The sequence below is a fragment of the Numenius arquata genome, chromosome 3 (genome assembly GCF_964106895.1).
Source record: "Numenius arquata chromosome 3, bNumArq3.hap1.1, whole genome shotgun sequence".
In the NCBI taxonomy this organism is placed as follows: Eukaryota; Metazoa; Chordata; class Aves; order Charadriiformes; family Scolopacidae; genus Numenius; species Numenius arquata.
Genome location: NC_133578.1, coordinates 286,156 through 307,140, shown reverse-complemented (window position 1 = coordinate 307,140; position 20,985 = coordinate 286,156). Strand labels below are relative to the sequence as shown.

At 38.0% G+C, this 20,985-nt stretch overlaps 1 protein-coding gene across 1 annotated transcript in view; it reads right to left on the bottom strand.

Annotated features, from left to right (window-relative positions):
• BAZ2B (bromodomain adjacent to zinc finger domain 2B) overlaps positions 1–20,985 on the bottom strand; it is a 138,801-nt gene that overhangs the window by 54,250 nt on the left and 63,566 nt on the right. The window contains exons 3-5 of the mRNA XM_074144712.1: positions 15,719–15,874; positions 5,349–5,510; positions 3,640–3,833 (exon numbers count right to left, since the gene is read on the bottom strand). Coding sequence (XP_074000813.1) covers positions 3,640–3,833; positions 5,349–5,510; positions 15,719–15,872 — 510 coding nt within the window. The 5' untranslated portion in view covers positions 15,873–15,874. The remainder of the gene's footprint in view (positions 1–3,639; positions 3,834–5,348; positions 5,511–15,718; positions 15,875–20,985) is intronic.

Sequence of the window (20,985 nt, the reverse complement as noted above, 5' to 3'; positions counted from 1 at the left end):
AAAAAAGAGAGCATTAGACTTCTGAAGACATATGTAAGACCAGGCAGTTATTTATGTCAAAAAATACATTATTTAGAAAAAGAGAATAAAAGACTCTTCAAGAAATACACTCAGTACAAAATTATTCTTAGAGCAAATTTCACTTTGACTAGTTCCTTTATTAGAAACAATATAGTCATAAAAGTTGAAGCAAGAGTGGGTTCAATTAAAATAAATTTCATACTTGATTTTGGTTCGCTGCTCTTAGCAAATCTGCTGATGGTTATCTAATGGAGAATGTCCATTGTTCAGAAAGCAATAATCTAGACTGAACACATGTACCATGAAAAGTAGCCCAACCTTAAAGACCCAGTGGGACAGTCTCATAAAAAAAGTGACTAAAGTGACAGTTTAAAAACATTTTAGTCCTGATTTCAAAGCACTGAAGTTTATAAAGGAAATAAAACATGGTAATTCCCAAGAAGAGATATTAAAGGTACAGGATGTAGCTCCAGTTAATAGCCTGGTATCCTGATGCTAATTCTGGAATCCAGGACAGTAAAAGCCCCCAGAGCAAGGTCATGGAGTGGATTCCCATCTTGCCAGCTGCCCATACTGGTCAGGGACTTCCTCTATGCCAAAGAGACTCAGGTTCACCAGTTATGCCTTCTTTCCCTGGAAATGCTGCTTTACCAGTGCAAAAATCCTGCCCACCTTCCTCATCCTAGAAACTCACTAATGCAATCAAACAGAGGGGCAGGCAGTTTTACTTTATTTTTGTGAGGCCAAAGCAGCACATTCAGATGAACGATTATTTATAAAGTGTATCTATCTGCTTATTCAGTTTTATCTTAGCCACAAACAAGGCAGGCTTAAAAGGAGACAATTAAAGCACGCTAAAGTTATCAACACAGTTACCACCACAGCAAAGCAAAAAGGTAACGCAGTTACCAGATTTTTATACGTTAAATAGTCATGGATAGTACATCAGATCATCACGATGACATCTATCTTCAATACAACATCGTTATGCTCAACAGACCTAACGTGCTATGCCGCAAATATACAGTGATGAGTGAGGATCTGGCACAATTTTAAACTCATGTTTCAGACAGATTCCAGTTTATCATTGTCTGTTAAATATACCCCTATGAATGATCAAATACGCGTGCCAGACAAAAGGAACTGGATGGGAACTTCCAATAACAACAGCTTTGAAGATCAGATGCTTCTGTCAACTCAGAAGTGGGTTTTCACACACTAAAGGCAAAAAAATGTATATAATACAAGTTACTACCAGACTGCACGGTAGGATTCCCCAAGATGGTAGGAAAGCCAAACTAGAATTCAGTCAGGAATAAAACATTGCAGAAAAAGGAACTCTTCAGATTTTAACCAACCGTAAAAACAGCCTGGTATCAGCTTTGCCTTTTTTTAAAAAAACAAAACAAAAACCCAACCAAACACAAACAAACAAACAAAATACTCAAAAGTACATTATGATTGAAGAAATCAGCAGATGGATACCAAAAAAATAAAACCCTAAAGAAAGGAACATTTAGAGAAGTGTAACTAAAATGTTTTAAAATAAACCATGCTCTTTCGAAAAAGAGGCAAGTGTTGTTACACTTTGAAATTTAACATCACTTGGACAAAGCCCAGCACAAAATACTCCATGTGCCTACTGTCCCCTGCTTATTCCTCTGCCTTCGGTTCCAGTTGTGGCTTTGTGCTAACATACGGAAATAAAAATACTGATGATTTGTTTATATATTAAATCAAATCTCTTGATATTCTCCTCATGTTGGAGTTCTCATTTAGAGTATGCCGTATGTTTTGATTGGAAAGCTTATTCAAGTCATTACACTGACAAATACCAATTACCTCAAAAAGTTTCAGAGGACTAGAAGTTAAGAATAAGGATTAGAGGAATACCTAGAATGTCAGCATATCAAATAAGACCAGGAACAAAACTCTACTTCAGTATTACAAAGATTACTACAAAAATTTAGGAAGCAAATTCCAGGTTGTCAACAGTTTTATCTGCATTATATAAACGATTGAAATGTTAAGATACAAAACTGAAGAAATTTGAGAAATGAGTACACTAATTGATTGCGCACATTGTTTTAAAGCAACTCAGCATTTAGCAAATTGAAACTGGAGTCTGAAATCAGTACCCACATCAAAAGAGAATGTATCAAGGATACAGAAAAGACAAACGGCAACATGAAGGAGAAGATAACAATGCTGACAAACATTCTGATCAAGATTTGGAAAAAAAAAGCAAAAAGCGGTGAAATGTTCAGCAACAATCATAGTATCAAGTAATTAGTTTAACCAGCTCTGCTTTCTTAATAAGACAGCCAAAAAGTGAACAGAAAAGAGTTTGCTCATTTACTTATGATAGAAACTTTTGGGAACATACTTGGAGACGCTAAAAGGTAGTATTGCATAACTGCAACACTAAAAGGTATTCTGCATAACTGCAGCAATAGCCAGAAATGCAGAGACATTATCTGGAAAAAGCTTTACCTCTGCACCATAGAAATAAAATTTACATTTTGCACAGAGATATCCAGGACAAAAGCAGCATTTTAGAAAGGAAAGAGCCATTTCTAATATTTAAGCCTGACTGAAAAGTCAAAGATTTCCCAAATACCTGTAACTACTTTAATACCTTAAAAATTGTCAACTGCTGAACATATGAATAACGCTTTGAGGGAAAATGTTCTTTAATATGTTAATAATTTCCCTATTGTCAATAGATTGAACATTGTATCTCTACACAAATATAATTAACCATTTTAGTGCTAACAGCTATTTTTATGCAGATACATGCAAACACCAAGTGTCCTTTGAAAATGCCAACCTCTCACCTAAGAACACTCAGATTTGGGAGCTGAATATAATGCAGTAACAGAAAGAGAAAGCAAGTGATAGGCTCAATTCACTCACAAAATAAAAATATAAATAAATATCAAGATGTAAAAGTATTTTAGCCTAGTTGGCCGCCAGTAGGGAATAACTCCCTGAAACTTCTATTCTGACAGTAAGCAATATATAAGGAGGTTTACTGATCACCGAGACTACTCGCGTCTTTCATATTAGATCGTTGTCTAAGTTTTTTGCTGAATCACAGCCATTAATAATACTTCTTTCTTCTGATAAATAGGAATTACTCCCAGAAAAGCATTTTTCTTTTATTAAAGTCTAAAAATTTCATTTGTTTCTGAAATTTTTTATATTTTAAGTTACATGAAAACATAATTAAGCAGACATAATTTATAATAGGTTGTAATTTATAATACAAATACTTATACTGTAATATAATATCAAATATTGGCGTTAGAAATAATATACCTTATTTTTTTAATTATATAAATTAAATAAAAATATGTCATTGCATACAGTTACTAACTGGTGGAATGAGTGATAATGGTAGCTTTTGGTTCATAAACAAACACAAGAAAAGACCAACCACAAAAAAAACAACCACAGAGACAAGGGTACAGATCTTGTCCTAATGAATAATAATAAGAAAAACCTAAAACATTTTGTACTGGGAGAGAATACTTAAAAATGCTGCTGTGTGCACAACCAGAGCACTTACCATGTCAATTTTTTGTCTGAATCTTAACCATTTTTTTCTATATTTACCTTATCTTTGATTTTGTCAGCTCTAGTGTCCAAAAGCTGAGCTTTGCTTTGCTCCTGGTTGTATTTGCGGCCTCCTGCTCCTGGGGTCACAGCTTTCACCTGTCCTGCAGATGATGCGATGCTAGTGGACAGTACAGATGTGCTGACACCCGACACGGCAGTAGTACTGTTCCCATTCAGTGACCCATTTATACCTAAAGAGGACAGATTTACAAAGTGACATTTAAAAAAATCTGAAGCAGCAGATACTTTCTTTGAGACTTTACAGTCACACTCACCTGGCTTCCATCAACCTGTAACAAGATACTGAACTACTCACAGGTTACTCCCAACATATACCAGAAGTTTGCCATCCAAGAGTCACTTTGATTTGCTCATTAAGTTATTAACACATGCAGAGCACCCATGATTTAAAGGGCAAACACACTAAACGCTGTAAGGATAAAAAAACTCCAAAACCCGAAATTGCCCATTTGGGCTTGAGTTTAGTAAGGGGCAGAAAAATAAGATTTTGAAGAAAGACGACACAAAATATACATTCGGATATCTATGTCTCAGAAAAATTTGTTTACAATCTTGAAGTATTAACCAGCTCCAAAGAAAACCACCTGAAGCTCAAGATATTTTATGAGTTTTGCAATGTGTAAAATGAGGTAGGGGAAAAGTCGTGAGAATGCTATTTGAAATAACAACCCCATTCAAGCCTGCCTACCGATCCGTAAAGATGACTTCTGTTTTCTAACACTCCCTAACTACATGAACTCGCTACTCTGCAACCCCCCAAGACTACTATTAGATGGGTTCTGAAACACGCAGCAGGTCCTAAAACCTACCAAACTATTTTTAAAAAGCTTTGTTTGAGCATCATAGAATCACAGAATAGAATATTCTGAGTTGGAAGGAATAAATAAGGATCATCAAGTCCAGCTCCTAACTCCACGCAACTTACAAGTTAAAGACCTAAGAGCATTTTCCAAACGCTTCTTGAACACAGGCCAGCTTAGAGCCATGACCACCCCTAGCAAGCTTGCTCAGCCTCTCGGGGAACAACATTTTCCTGATACCCAGCATGAACTTCCCCTGACACAGCTTTAAACCATCCCCTAGTGTCCCGTCACCAGAAACCAGAGAGAAGAGACCAGCACCTCCCTCTCCACCCCCCTTATGAGTAAACCAAGGAGAGAATGAGGTCACCCCTCAACAGCAATGAGGTTACCCTTCAGCCTCCTCTCAGCTGAGCAAACCTAGGATCAAACATCAAACAAATGTATTCTGCATTTTCAAAACGCATGCAATACCACCACATAAAATAGTAGTGTGAAACACAAGAAAATGTCCTCACGTCACTAGGCTATTTTCATCAGGATCCCACTGCCGCAGCCATTCCTCCCTCCACGTGGAGGAACGGCACTCACTAGAGAAATACAAGACCTCCTAAATCAAACCACAAACTTTAAAAGAAAACTTTTTCCTATTACTCAGTCCCAGACAAACTAACTAAGGAAAAAGAGGGGGGAAAAATATTAGCAGAAAGAGTATGTCAGTATTGAAAGCCAGTACTTGGATCTCTCATGCTTAGCCAACAGAATCAATTTTTACAGAACTGTTTAGGAATGGGAAGAACAATAACAGGTAAACCTCAAATTCCACATCTTTTGGCACATGCAGAAGTTTGATACGATTATTCCCTCTACAACTTTAGCCATTACCTTTTTCTGTACTGCTCCGACTATTTTTCCCTGTAGCTCTTGAGTGGAATGAAGCAGAATCATGATTCTGTGCCGGAGGTGCAAACAGTGGTGGAATTCCCAAGAGCGGTGGGAAAAAAGTTGCCCCAGGACGAGAGTGCGTGTCCACTGTTCGCCACCATTCTGCACCGCAAAGGAAATAAAAGCAAACTTCAGTTGTTCTTATATGTTTAAATATTTCTGCAAGTATGTTGCGGTGCATAACCTACAGCAGATTTACTAAATCTGTGAGTAAGAGGAAAACACAAGACTTGGGAACTTCCTAAATTACATTAATTTCCTATAGCCATTCTGGTCTTAAGTCATTAGAGCCATTCTAGTAAAGATTTCAATGCAGATTTATTTAAACGCATTCTGAAAATAAATAATAGAAAGCTACGTGACAGTGAACACCAAAAATGAAACTGCTCATCTTATAAACAGGATCAATATTCACAGGTCACTCTTCAACATTCATTATTACCTCCGCAGCCTTCCTATACCTGAACTACGAAAAAGCACAACAGCTTTCAGTCACTCTGCAATCTCAGACTTGGAATACTCACGGCCTCCACCCCAAACACAGATCTGAGGCAGTTCCCCATGAAGTGACCGATTTAACACAGGAATCTCTAGCTACTCCAGAGTTACTCTATACCTACTCTAAGAGATTTTTACCCCTGTGGTTGACACTGGATTGGAAACAGGCAATCTCTATTTTCTTCTGACACATCCCTATTAAAATAGTTGTTTCACAACCAGAAACAGGGCTACTCTGTGCTGCCTGTTACATAAATTCAAGGGTTTCAGCAAGGCATAAAGACTTCTTATTTTGAAAACAATCTAATACTCTTTTTGGTTTTGTTGCTGTTTAAACTTTCATCTTAAATGGTTAGCGATTTCTGTTTTCCAGGAAAAAGAACTTCAAATGAGTTGATACAGTCCCTACAACTTTCAATTTTTGAAGTTCTTTACTATAGCAGCAACTGTTTAGAATAATTCTGCAACCCTTAGGTAATCATTTCTTGCAGTTTCTTGTAACCAAACTGACTATGTATATAGTTTTTTATAAGGCACTGCTAAGCCTAAACAGCCACATAAGTGGCAAATATCTGCTCTTGTAATAGGTTTGTGTGCGAAAACAGCAATGGTGTGCAGATTTGCGTAGTGGAATTCCTTAAAAGTGCCAGGGTCTTCTTTTGCAGTAGCTGCTGCAGCAGCTTCAACAACATTTTCTAACATATTCGTTAGTCAACAACTGAAAAAAACTACAAAGTACAATTAAAGAAGAATCTCTCAAATCCCTCTGAAGGGAAAGAATCTTTTGAATGAAGATCCCGTGTTACAAATTATATATGTGAGAGAGAAAATGTGTGCGTTTGAAAAAAAATGCAGTAATATTTTCTCAGGAAAGAAAAATCTCTTCCAAACTCCTCTTAAAACTAACTCTCCCCAGCCACCACTAATCAAAACAGAATTGATATCACATTACAAGAAGCAGAAGACTCAGAAACATGACATACAAATGCCGTTGTGACAAGGGCTAGAAACACAGGTTTGGTCTACATAAAACCTAAATCTAACAAGCAAGTGCACATAAAGTAATTCAAGTCGTGGAATAGTTGATTATCTCTTGGCCAGGTCTCTGCCTCTGTAAAGGCATTTAAAAGGGTAGCAGGGCCAAGTGTTTGGGTAGAGTTGACTCCTGCAAAAAAGCTGTTACATCACGGTGCTTTTTTTTTTATGTTTAAAATACCAGCTTTGTGAGTATGCTTTCCAGTCTTAGAGTGAAACCTTCATTATCTAACACTAAACGCTAAAAATACACTGGAAGAAGGCACAATCTACACAAGTATCAGGATGGAGTAGGCAGTAAGTCAGTCTTTTCTGACTTCTCGGATTGACCACTTTTGCTCTCCTTGAAAATTATTTCTTTAGGGCTTAAGTGCAATTATGATTTATTTTTTTTTTAACCCTGAAACATAGGTTAAGTAGTGGTATACATTCAGGATAGAAACAGTTTTGTATAATATCCCTGTGAACAGCTGAGAAAGAGCAAAATCTGTGGTTTAAGCCCACTGGCATGCTTCATTTCTTAAAATAAAAATATCAAGTTTTGTATGTTACAAGGATGAGAACTGTCCTGGTATACATTAGTCCATGTGTACCCCATATACTTTATACCATGTATACACAGTATACATGGCAGGTATACATTACTCCTAAATCTTTTCCCACAGCAGTTAATTCTAATCTCACACTCTATTTTCAAAGTTCACAACTTCATTTAAAACTCCTAGACCACTAACTTCCAATCCCACGGATCAAACAAGTTAAATCATTACAATGCTTTGTCTGACTTCTGTCAACAGTCACATCAAGTGACTTCCCCAGTCAGGCCTGGAAACGTTACAGCTCTTTGTAGCCTCCATGTTGGTAAGACTCTTCTCCTTTTCTGGACTGCCTTAGAGACAAATGCTTCAGTTTTTTTTTTTAAAAAAACTACAATAGGATAACTTTCACGTAGCTGGACTTCAACAATAGCATCCAGAAAGAAAAGGCATTTTTTAAACAACTCTCATCGTTACTCTTTCCCCCCAACTCCCCATTTTTAAATTAATTTAAAAATCAACAGTCTACAGAAAAGGTCTTCAATCTGTGGCTTTAACAAAAAAAAAGTCCAGTGTCTGTAAACTTAGCAGTCTGTGGTATGCATTTCCCTTAGAAAAGATTTCGGAGTACACAAATCTAAAATAATGTAAACCCCTGGACTGAGACCCTGAGAAACTTCTTTTCAACAGTGTATGTTTCGACCTCTCAGTACTGGTTTGAGTTTTAGTGGTTTGGTTCTGTTCTCTCTTAGTAGATTATTTGAAGTGGAACAAGTTGCCCTGCGCAGTCCCGGTCCTTGGAGGTTTCCAGACCAGACCGGGAAGGGGCCTGGGTGACATGGCCTGAGCCAGCACATGGATTCTGCTCCCCAGCCAGAGGCCTCCTGAACTCCCCTCCAACCTCAGTTCCTACGATCCTACAAACTTTCAAGCACTTCTCTGTGTGACCTCGCGATAATATCCCAATGATATTTTTATTTCACAGCCATAATTCGGAAATACACATTACTCAATTCTAATCCAACTATTTTAATTGCTTTTTTTTCAAGAATCCAGTTCTTTACCTCATTTTCATACCACTTCATCTTCTACTTACAAACTGTAGTCTATGATAACTTCTTAAGAGACAGGAACTAGTTTTCTTCACTTTTAAATCTATACAAGGCAAATTTTTTCTTTGTATATACAGGTGATGAAAGCAGTAAGACCCAATACTACCACAAGCACCTCCACACGTGTCTATGAAGCCGACTTATTAGAAAGCCATTATCCAATTGCCAGGCTTTCACCTTAAAATTAATGTATTAACAATTTCATGGCTTCATCCCTCTACAAAACCAGAATGAACTAATTAATAAATGCAAAATATTCTACACCTCTCTTTGAGAAAATCGTCAGAAGCAGCAACACACGCTGAGCGATTCTATCTGCAGAAATGAACTGAAAAAAAGGTGACTCGACCAGCAAAAGAACCATAAATCCTAGAGGAAAGACTCATCGAGCAACAGCTAAGCTTTATTGTGCCACCTTCCTATTTCTTGTTGGAGGAATGTCCATTATTTAAAAAAAAAAAAAATAAATAAATCACATGATAATTAGCTGCACAAAACTACAAGATGATTGCAAGTCTTCACTGTATGAATGCACTCTGAATATCTGTCACGATTTTTTACTTTTGTGTACACTGCAACATTATTCCCATTTCTCTAGTTTGCTTTCACAGCAAACCTGCTCTGACCAAGTTGACTGAAAAGCTCTAGATGCAACAACTGCTTTAGAACAAAAGTCTCTTCCCTTTTATGTTATCCTCTGTTCTTTGATAGAAAAGCACCATTCAAACATTCCACTGCTGTTACCTTCATATTTACAGCTCCAACTCTGGTGAGACCATTCATTGTATCATCTATCACTCAGAAATAACTAAGAAAAGGGAGGTTTGGCAATAATTTATTTAATCTGAAGTCTCCTGTCATCACTGTGCAGTAGGAGACATTCTACAGGGGGCTTCTCTTTTTGCTAACTGTCCTGGGTTCAGAGACACAGGACTAACTTTTCTTCTAATACTGGGAAAAACTGCACTTTTAGAAGACTCTAGTGTATGAATTTGTGAAAATATTTACTTTATAGCAAGCCAGGCTCTGTGGGATTCAAGGTTAGTGTTTTCGAGCCTTGCCAGGTGCAGGGACAAGGAGGAGCAAGGCCTGGGCATTTGACCCAGGCTGGCCAACAGGAGTATGTCATACCATGAACGTCACACCCAATATAAATTAGAAAAGTTTGCTGCGTAGCGGTCTCTCTCTCTCCCTGATGGCGGCGGGTCCAGACAACTCCCTGCCCTGGTGCCAGAGTCCTGAGCCCTTCCCTTCCTCCTGAAGCCATTGCGCTCGCAGTGTCCGACACTTGCTATCCACCGCTGGGAGTGCACAGCTTCCTACTGATATAGATGGCTGAGTATAATTTCTGTATATCTTATATCAGTATCGGGATTAATATTGGTTCTTTAGTATTATTGTTAATTATTTAGTCTCAGTCTATTAAATCTATTTATACTTCAACCCTTGTGTTTCTTTGTGTTCCCCGATTCCCCTTTCCGGGTGGGGAGGGGTCATCGGGTGACAGAATAATTGTCTAACGACAATAGATTGTTATGGGTTCTCTCAAACCATAACAAATTTGGCGCCCAACGTGATATTTTAACAAAATTTGGCATGCGGTGTGGTATTTTAATGACCTTGATACTTAATGTGATAGTTTGCATGTAATTTAAATAGTGCTGGGAGAATCAGAGGCTTTAATTTGACAGTTCTGAAGGGTTGAAGCTGTAAACAGATTTGATCAGATTTGTAAAACAGTCATTATGGATCTATTGGAGTGGTTTCAATGTACTGTAAACGGAGTTCTCTGGTATCTCTGCGCAGCTGTATGTGGGCAGCTATGGGAGTAGTGCAAGAGTTTGTTGCCATTTCTCACTGGTTTAGGGAAGCTTATAATTTCTAAATGTGGAGTTAAAAGCATTGCCTTGTTATTTTGTGCGGTGGTGTTTTGCTATGTTATTGGGTCTTCTGTAAATTGTTCCGTTTTTTGTCACTTATGTAATTGCATCTCACAAATCGCCGCGATTAGAATCACCTCAGAATGGGGAAGGATCCTTTTTGGGCACCGTGCATAATTACACCTTGGGTTATATTACGGGCCACTTAGTGAGGGGGGGATATCTTTTAAGGATTTGTATGTTCCGGTAGCGTCAATAGCAACAGTTTTTGAGAGTCTGAAATACCCTTGGAATGTTCTGGTCATTGTGCATTAGAAAAGTTTCCTGCGTTTGTTCTCTCAAACCATAACACTAACTCTTGCACAGTCCATTTAAAAGGCATAATTTCCCACACAAAGTACTCTGTGATACCATAATGAGCGCATATACTGTCATACTTCATGCCAGGTCGTTCCTTGCTCTGTGAGTAATCTTACCCAATGCCTAGCAAGCAATTAAGAGTAGTTCTAAATGAGAAAAATAAGCCAAATGAGGTAAAAGGGACAATGCTTACATGAATTCCGAGACTGAATACATCTTCTATGCTCGAATCCATTTATTAACTTTGAAAAACACGAAGGAAGAAAAGACAGACTACAAGTAGCATCTATCTTAAAGCAGAAAGCAGAGCTGGAGGATATTTTTCTCCAACAAAGACTTGTCTGAGATGGAAGGGATGCCTGGCATTCTGAAAGTGGGAAAACTGAATTAGACAATTTTGACAATCTTACACACCAATTGGTTTCTTGTAAGCTGTAAGAATCCCTGAATTTATCTTTACTTTTTTTTTTATTTTTTTTAAAGAATTGTTTCTGCTTCTTATAGCTATGAGAACTCAGTCAAATTAACAATAACTACACCAGGCAATTAATTGCTAGGGAGTGCCAACAGGGTATCTTTCTTTTAAAGCTCTTCAAACAATTTGGAATTTCTAGCTGTAGAGTGGGCAGTGAGCTGCACCGTCTGTCTACAATCTATCACATTGCTTCTGACTGTACTCTAATTTTCGAAACATACACTGCACTTTATTTGTTTAATCAACAGGTACAACTGCCCCAGTTTCATCTGGTGCCCCTGTTTTTAACTTCAGCATGAGTAATGCCATCTGTAAGACTGGAAGGTTGGCTGGCAATATGAAGATAAGACATGATGGGTTGGAGGGAAAAAACAACAGGGCTAGATGAACTGAACTGTAAAAATTATGGGTAAAATGTAAGCAAAGATGAAGTTGTGCATATCTTAAACAGTAAGGATAGTGAATCTAATGCAAAAAGGAAAAGAAGTGAAAAGGAAAACAAAAAGGGGAAGTGACCAGAAAGAAGCAAAAAGAAAGTTTATTTGAGCTGCTCCACACCTGGAAGGGTGGGGAAGGGCAGCACAGAAGACCACAGGCACAGTGCAGCAAGTCAGCATGTGTTTATTTGTTACGACTATGTTATAACAATATAGATGACAGACAAAAAGCAAAAGGATGACCAGAAATTTTGTTATGCTGGTAAAGGAAATTTCATAGGAGTTCAGAGCTAAACTTCAACTTTTGAGACAGCCTGAACATGAGGATGGAAGAAAAATTAGGGAACTGTAAAAGCATACAGAACCAGAAGAACTGACTAGTTGCTAATGGACAGAAAAAGCAGGGAAAGACCAGTATCAAAGAACAGAAAGTTCATTTGTGCCATGTTTTAATATAAAGAGCAGTACACCAAAAAGACAGCATCAGAAAGACCAAGCATTCCCTGTTTTCCAAGAGACTCAACATCTGCAAACTGATCACACTGTCGGGGACTTTGTACACAGAAACCATTACTTGACCTTCTTTGTTAACTCTATTCCCTTTCTAGGTTTGTTTACGCTATTATTGTGTTAGTGTATATAATGGCTAATCCTGGAATAATCTCCTGACTGCAGTATCTCATCATGTTGGGTGTTATGAATACAGGGGCATTCACTAGCATTTTTCAAGTATTAGAAACTACAGGGCAACATAACGGCAATATTACATACACAGTGCAGGGTAATTCTTCTTATTGATTTCAAATTTCTGATTCAGGTGTGCTTTTGTGCCTTTTTTTTTTTCTCCTCCAAAACACAAATAGATTCGTACTTAATTTCACTGACAAAAACTATTGCAGGTGATGTGTATATTGAGTATTTATTTATACTTTCAGCCTGAGGTTAAAAACACTGTATTTCCATTCTATGTTTGCTGAACTTAGTTCAAGTGTCTTTAACTTCAGTTAGTAAATTATCACATTAAAAAAAAACACCCCGAGTCAATAAATACCTACAAGCCTCAGATGAAAATTTTGAAAACCGAAGACTATAGAAAACAGTTACCACAAAAGAAATTTGTTTATACAGTTTTATATTTGAGGCACTAAATCTGACCTTTCTCAATATTTATTTCAGGAGCCACAATGTCATTTTTATATAAAGACTGAGAAATACTCAAAAAAAGCTGCTGTTTAAAAAAAAAAAAAAATCTTTGTAACTATAAATTGGAAAACCAAGTGCAAAATGACTTTATGCATTTATGACCACAATTTTAAAATTCTTCTGGGCCCCATTTTAGAAGAAATAGTGGACTCCAAAAAGACAGAAGATTTTTGCTTTGATAGAAGTAGCTTCTTGTTTGGAAAACAAAAGATAGTTTAGTTCAGTTTAGTTTTTAATTTTCATTTTACAAAGAGTTAATAAACTTCCTTTTTTTGAAAATGAAAGATAAACAACCTGCCAGGTCCGATAATACCAAAACAGTAAGACTCAATTGTTCAGCTTCCAACAGTTTCACACACTGGTATTATTGCCCCTCATAAAGACAAAACACTGAACTATGATATAATTTACTCATGTGAGAAAAGGCTGTTGATTTATATTCTTCCAAAGTTGCTAATATTCTTATGAGGATGAATTTAAACCTCTTTCCAGAGTCAATTTTCTTTTCCAATGCACCTTCTTATTTTCAGCAATAGGTGAATAAGAATAAAGCAAGTGAAGTATCTGCTTTCTTGATCGGAACGCTTCAATTATTCAGAAACTAGTGCTGTATTAAGCTAACGGTACGTGATATATTCCATAATGGTTTCACACAGGTGTTTTGCCTATTTGACCTAGGAACATGCCAAAATGATCTATTTTTAGTGTAATCTCCCTGGCAAAGCCCAAAGACTCCCAAGTCCTATCCCACCATGCATCAGGGGGACCCAACAGGGTACGCAAGTTATTGCGGAGACTACTTAATAGACTATTCACTGCTGCAAAGAAAATAACCAGATGAATTGGAATAAAAAGAACCTCTCTAATCCATTGCATAGATTAAGATGCCTTTACCTTCTCTTACTAAGAACAATTGTTCATTCTTAAACAATTATTTTATTGCTCATTTTTTTGTTATTCAAGAGAAATGCCTTTTAAAATGTGAAGATAATTTAATTATTAGATTGAGATTGACAGGCATTGTCATCTTTTTTTCTTTTTTTTAAATATCACAGAAGTAACATCTCAGTTTAGGAGCTGGCTAGGATACCAGTCTATCTTGTAAATTCAAGAATGTTTTGACTCAATGAAATTGCCATTCCAGCCACAGGTCTTTCACGGGAAAACAGTCTTTGGCTGGTTGACAGCATAAACACTTGTGTGAAGTTTCTCGAAGACAACACACACCTTTTCAGAGCGGATGTGGCAGTAACCATAGTACGCTGTGTCAGGTAAAGAAATGGATATACTTATAAATAGAATTAATGGGACAGTACAAATGGTAAACTACATTCCAGCTTGTTTTTAAGAACACTAAGTGTCCTTGAGAAAATATATACGTTCTTAAAAATCAAATGAAGCCAGGCAAAGGATATAACCATTAAAAAAATTAAATATTTTGAATATTGAGAATTACTATGAATACTGAGAATTACTATCAGTCTTTATATAACTATTACCTACCAGACAGAATTGAAACTCTTTTTTTAGATTAAAGTTGAGATAAAATTTTAAAAACTATTTAAGGAAAGGACTACCTGATTTTCTAATGAAGAAACTGACAGTTTCTAATCTTCATTATAATATTCATCTGCTTTAGTCTTCCTGTATTTTGACAGACCATATATATATCCTATACATACACAAAATGCTACAGGAGACACAAAATTGCATGCTGTAACACCTACAAAGCAGAGGCAGCAAGGAGAGGTAAACGAGTCACATAAATCCTCAGATTGGGACTGCACATTTACAGCCATATGTAAATGAACTCCTACTACTCCCTGGGAACCACCACAGAGGAACATTTCAAATGGCACGGGCTAATGAACACAGACACAAGTGTCTTTTGGAGTTGAACTTGTAGTGGGGTACTGAAAAATAAAACCCATTGTTACTTCTTCTAGATCTGTTTTAGTTAAAAACTTTTCTGATTGAAGAGTAATCAAAATAAATAGTTGAGACATAATTCTAGGTACGCAGGCATTCTCTGGTTTCTATTTTTCTTCCCAAGGAAGCTGCAAACAAACAAGGCAGGCTGTAGTAGGACACTCAGAGTCTACTGGTTCTACGGTATCAGGGCAGAAGAGTTTTTCAGGTTGGAGAACACATGCTTGCTCACTCTACTCTAAGAACCAAGTTTGTTCTGCAAGTAGTGGATTACCATGAAATTAAACAGAAAAACTTCCTATTTACTCAGGCTAACAAAAAGAACATATACGATCTGTTCTCCAAAGTGAAGGAAGAAACAGCAGGGAAGAGTTATTTACCATTTCTTGTTCTGTTGATAACATATGCATCATTCAGTTGAAATGTGAGTTTCCGTTCACAAAAATTTAGATTCTTGCATGGAGAAATCTTCCATATCAATTTTTGATTCAAGACAAAATATTTTACTCTAGTCAAGACTGTCTAAGACTGTGATATTTGAAATTCACCTTTTCAATCTCAAGTTCCATTACAAGAAACTATTCCTCCAGATATAAAAACACAGTAGGGGTTGGGCTTGAATGCTGAGAACGTGGTGGCAGTTTGCTGATCAGTCCTTACAAGTACTATGTAAAATGTATTCACATGATATGAATGTCGCTTAGAAAAAAAAAAAAAAAAACCACAAACAAACCCCACATTTTTATTTGATGTATCTGCACAACCTTACTATGTTTGACTTGTGATAATAATTTTAAATGTTGACAAACACTAAAATCACACTGCAATATATGAGTCATTTTTACCACATGTGTTGATTGTAGAACTGGGTGTCGCAGCTCCAGTGGAAAGGCCACCTTTCGATACTACTGAAGCTACAGATGGTGTAGAAGATGCTGGAGTCGAAGCAGCTGCAGTAGAAGAGACTGACGATGACGTTAACCGCTCTCCAGACTCCATATCTGTAAGAGAGAAGATAAATGTCTGTCTTCTTCGGCAGGAAATGAAATCACAAGAGGACCACAGGAGTATCTGTTGCTGCCCGTGTCTCGGGACCTGCACTCAGTTCTTGGTAGTTCCTATGACTCCTCCACGTGGGAGGCACATCCTACGAACAGCACTCAGGCACATCTCAACTTGAATGCCAACAGCCTCACCTGGGACCACCACCCACAGCCTCTACTCAGGAGCTCCACTGGGGCTCAGGTTGGCACTGTCAGCCCTTGACAATCCAGGCCACAGCTCCTCAGCCTCGTCTGTGCCCACGCTGGCTGGATGTCTTGTCTCACCTTAGGGCTTCCCCCCAGGCCTACATCGCCTCCTATCTCCTGCTACTCTTGACCAGGCCACAGGTGGACACCCAGCTGACAGGTCCCTGTAATGTGTCTGGACCCTGTCACCAGCAGAGCGCCCAGATCCCGTGGGGCTGTGCAGGGCTGGGAAAGGCACCGCTTGTGTCACCCATGGCTGCCAGCTCGCCCCTCCTGGCACAGAAGTCCTGCTCCTGCTGCTCCACAGGCAGACTCCAGCTCTATATAATGCACGCCAAAAGGTCCGTTATCTAGTCTCTTAATTTAGGGAAAGACCTGGCAATTATGGTGAGATAGTGCAAATATAAGAACTCCTGTAAGTTGCTAGCTTTTTCTTTTTTTCCTGATGAGGTTTCTCATATAAAATAAGGCATTTTTATTTGTGCCACAAATTACCGAAATCAAAAGATACCAGACTTATTTCACTGAACAAGCATGTGTATTTTATGAAAAACACACAGTAAAATTATTATTAAAAACACTGCTTGTTGAGAAGTAGTTTCTCAAACACTGAAAAACTGCAGCCAAGCAAATGATGTCTAAGCACAGCGGTAGCAAAGGCAAAAGACTGACTCAGTCTGCCAGAACTGCAGTGGAGGGTGAGTCAGGATCAGGGTAGAAACAAGGTGGGAAGAAATCTTTTCAGAGGCCCTGAGGAGACTAAGCACAGTTAACTCCTAACAGGGAAACTCCCGAGAAACCAGTTCCTGCCCCAGAGTCTCCTCCGGCCACAGCAGAACACCCTTTCCCAGGCCCATCACCAGAAGCGCGAGGACTAAATCAAACAATTGCTGTAAAAACTCACTCCCAGTCTTTGTAAAGCCCACAAGAGACACATTTTTCCAAATTCTGTTTCGATCAATTTAGAAAACTGGTGTGTAACACAGTACTTGTGATCCAAAGTTACGTTAAACAGTGACTTCCCAAATACTCATGTGAAAATCAGCAAAAAAGCTGTTTTCCTTGGTTCCTCTCAATCAGTAAAAATGCATCTTAAAAAGCCAAATGAAACACAAAAGCAAAAGTCACAGAGAAACACACAAAATACCTGAGAGATGCACTGTTCCCATTATAACTAAATCATAAATTCCTTATCACTCATAGATTTTTTATGTGGCAATTTCTAAGTACCAGATAAAGTCTCTAAGCTTTGCCAGCTAGCAAAACAAAACATTTTGTTTTCCTAAAATGAAAATTCTGCTAAAAAGGGAACAGCATATCACATAGAACTGCCTACCCTTTACACAAACTGCAACCAACCACTCTGCAAAGAACAGCACCACAAGACTTCATTGCTTTTATTCTTTACAGCACAATTTATCTGTCATTTTCACACACGCAGAAGAAAATCAAGGTATCAAGGTTTTTTTTCTGCAAATACAGAAAAATAAACTACTTACACTTATATGGTACAAAAAAAAAAAGTATCTACTACTATACTGAATATGAAATCTATGAACTTTTCCTTCAGAACAATAGTAGAACTCATGAAAATACTTCCTTCAGAGAATTTATCACGGCAAAGCACTATTAAACATTTAAAATTTTTAATTCAGGACTTCTAAATACATACTTTTCTCAAATTAAGTATTTTCTATCAACAGTTAAAGAATACCTCATTGATTCTTAGTAATTTGAGAATAATTCAGCTAAACTGCTACTCAGTGGAAGCGGGGCACTGAAAAATACTGCATATGCTGTAGACTTCAAATATTATGTTTGTTAAATTATAATCTAATTATAATTTGTAAGAATCCTTTTCATAATGGATTACAATTTCAATCTGTATCTACAGACTTAAGTCTGTAGCATTTGCAAACACGTGCATTATTTCACACTACAGAAAATTTACTATCTTTAGCATATATAGAGACATCACTATACCTAAACGAATATACCAAAGTTCATTTTTTAGACACTATGAATGATTGAACTTAGGTGAGGCTAACAGGCAGTCCTTATACAAAAACCTATGGTTTTGCTGTATTTTGGTATTCATTGCTCTAAGTATGGCCACAGGGAATCAACTGTATATATGGATGGGATAAGGGAAATTAACTCATCATAAGTGTATTATTACAGTAATCACTTGTAAAAGGGAAGGTATTTCTAAGCTTTAAGGCACTGCATTCAAAACTCAAGATTGAAACTTTGTATTTTACTTAAGTTTCCTAAAAAAAAAAATACAGACCTCTCCAATTTCTAAAAAAAAAAAAAAAAAAAAAAAAAAATTGCTGTCATGTCACATGTAATAATACAGCATTAAAATAAGTCTTTGCCTTCTAATATATTTTATAAATAAGCCCAGTTAAGAACCATTTATAAGCAATCTGCATTTGTCATAAATGGGAAGTTATCCTTGGTAAATCAGTATTTTTTTAAATACAGAAATGTAAATTTGGCTATACTTGCAAGCTTTTAACCAACGTATGCCATGGGTTTGAATTAGTAACACAGCATCAAATCAGAACTAGGAGAATAGCAATAAACTGCCCTTTTAATGTCGGCACCCCCTGTCCCCCCGGCTCTTTTTGTTCCCGTTGGCGGGGTGTGGGGTGTCTGTATAGGGGGTGAGTGGTGTTGCATTTTCAACCTTTAATTCAGCTGCTTGTTCTAAGTCGTTAAAAGAAAACTGGGAGATTGGTATTTCTGAATGATTTTGAACTGAAGAAATTATATGCTTTTCTTAGGGACAGACATACTTTTGCTTTTAAACTAAGTCAACCTTTAATTATGTTTAGTTAATTACTCTAACCACAGCAGATGGCTGACTCCAAAAGAGATAATCCCTGAAACAGTCATTAGTCAGGATCAGCAATAATTACACTGTAGACCTAATATGTTCTGCGACTGAAAAAGTCCATACCAGTTACAGCAGATCCATATTCTTTTAACCTCAAGTATAAATTAGACATTTGTTCCATTTTAATGTATTTTGTTAGTCAATACTTATGATGAACTTTCATGATTGCTTTTTAAACTCTCGTATCTGTAAGAGAAATTGAGTCAGTAAAACTAGTAAAAAAACCCAACTTTTTATTTTCTAGGTGTAGTGATTTATGCCACTTCCTCTCAATGCTTTGCCCGAAACTCCAGTTATTTTCCCGGAATTTTCCATAGTGAATAACCATGAATGCAACTGAACCCAATGAAAACGGAAAGGAATCTCTCATTAAAAAGGAACAAAGAAGGGAAATAACAAATCTGTAACAACTATTTGATCAGCCCGTGGGAGCAGAGTCCCACAACACGTGGTGTTTCTTGCCTTACAGCAGGGTAGTTAACCGTTCCGTGGGGTCATTCCGCCAGTCCCAGACTGGCTCCTGAAGGCCTTACGCTGCTGGAGAGAAGTGCATCAGAGCCTCTTGGCACAGACAGTTCAGCACAGCAGAGCTTGACACACACCTGAAACGCAGTTTCATTTTATGAAGTAAGATCTCATTTTATGAATTAAGACTGTCCTCTGCGGCGGGCTGAGCCTCCAGTGGGCACACAGAGGCAGAGGGTGGGCGCTGCCGGGGCCCAGCAGGTTCCACACCACCATGTCACAAAGGCCACAGAACACGGGGAGAAGGGGGGGTGGGGTTGTAACAGCAGCAGTGATCCAAAAAATGCACAAAACCAACAAGTACCCTGACCAAAACTTCTCAGAGAAGAAACGTAGCACCCACAGGAACGGGCAAGACGAGCCATGGACACAGGAGGTATCCAAGGGAGGTGACGATCCTGGCTCAACGGGCACTGTCTGCTCATCGGCCTCCCGACAAGCTGTCTGCTACTGCTGCAATCTTACAGACATCTGAGATTTTTTAAACTCCATTAAAAGTGTCAATATAATTAATGAGATTCACTGTATACATCTCAAATGCTGTACAAGACTTAAAGGCCAGGTTAAGCACCAAATAGTACAAGTATCATAGAACTTCACTGTAATTATGTCGCTTTTAATAATTTGAGCACTTTACATAAGGCTCTGTAGGGAAAAATGTCACTGAATAAAACTAAAAAAATAAAACTAAAATAAACTATTATTAAACTAAAATAATATAAAAATAAAAAAATAAAACTAAAAAACCACCACAATAAAACTTTTTAAAGTAAATCAACAGCAAGATTGGCTTGCGTTTTATAGGTACTGTACCAACTACAAAGACACTTCTATCCACAAATAACCTTAATATATTCCTATGAGTTAGGCTGTGCGAGGCACACGGTACACGTCTGCATTATGCTCTAAACCCTTTATAGCTCTCCCCCTTCTAAATAACCTGATCTCCTATGACAAGGTGACCCACTCAGAGGATGAGGGAAAGGCTTTGCATGTTGTCTACCTGGACTTCAGTAAAGCCTTTGACACAGTTTCCCACAGCATTCCCCTGGAGAAACTGGCTGCTCGTGGCACTGACGGGCACACACTTCACTGGGTGAAAAACTGGTGGAGGCCAGGCCCAAAGAGTGGTGGTGAAGGGAGTTCAATCCAGTTGGCGGCCGGTCACGAGTGGTGTCCCCCAGGGGTCAGTACTGGGGCCCGTTCTCGTTAATGTCTTTATCAATGATCTGGATGAAGCAATCGAGCGCACCCTCAGTACGTTCGCAGACACCAAGTTAGGTGGGAGTGTCGACCTGCTGGAGGGTAGAAAGGCTTTGCAGTGGGATCTGGAGAGGCTGGATGGATGGGCCGAGGCTGATGGGATGAGGTTCAATAAGGCCAAGTGCTGGGTCCTGCACTTGGGTCACAACAACCCCATGCAGCGCTCCAGGCT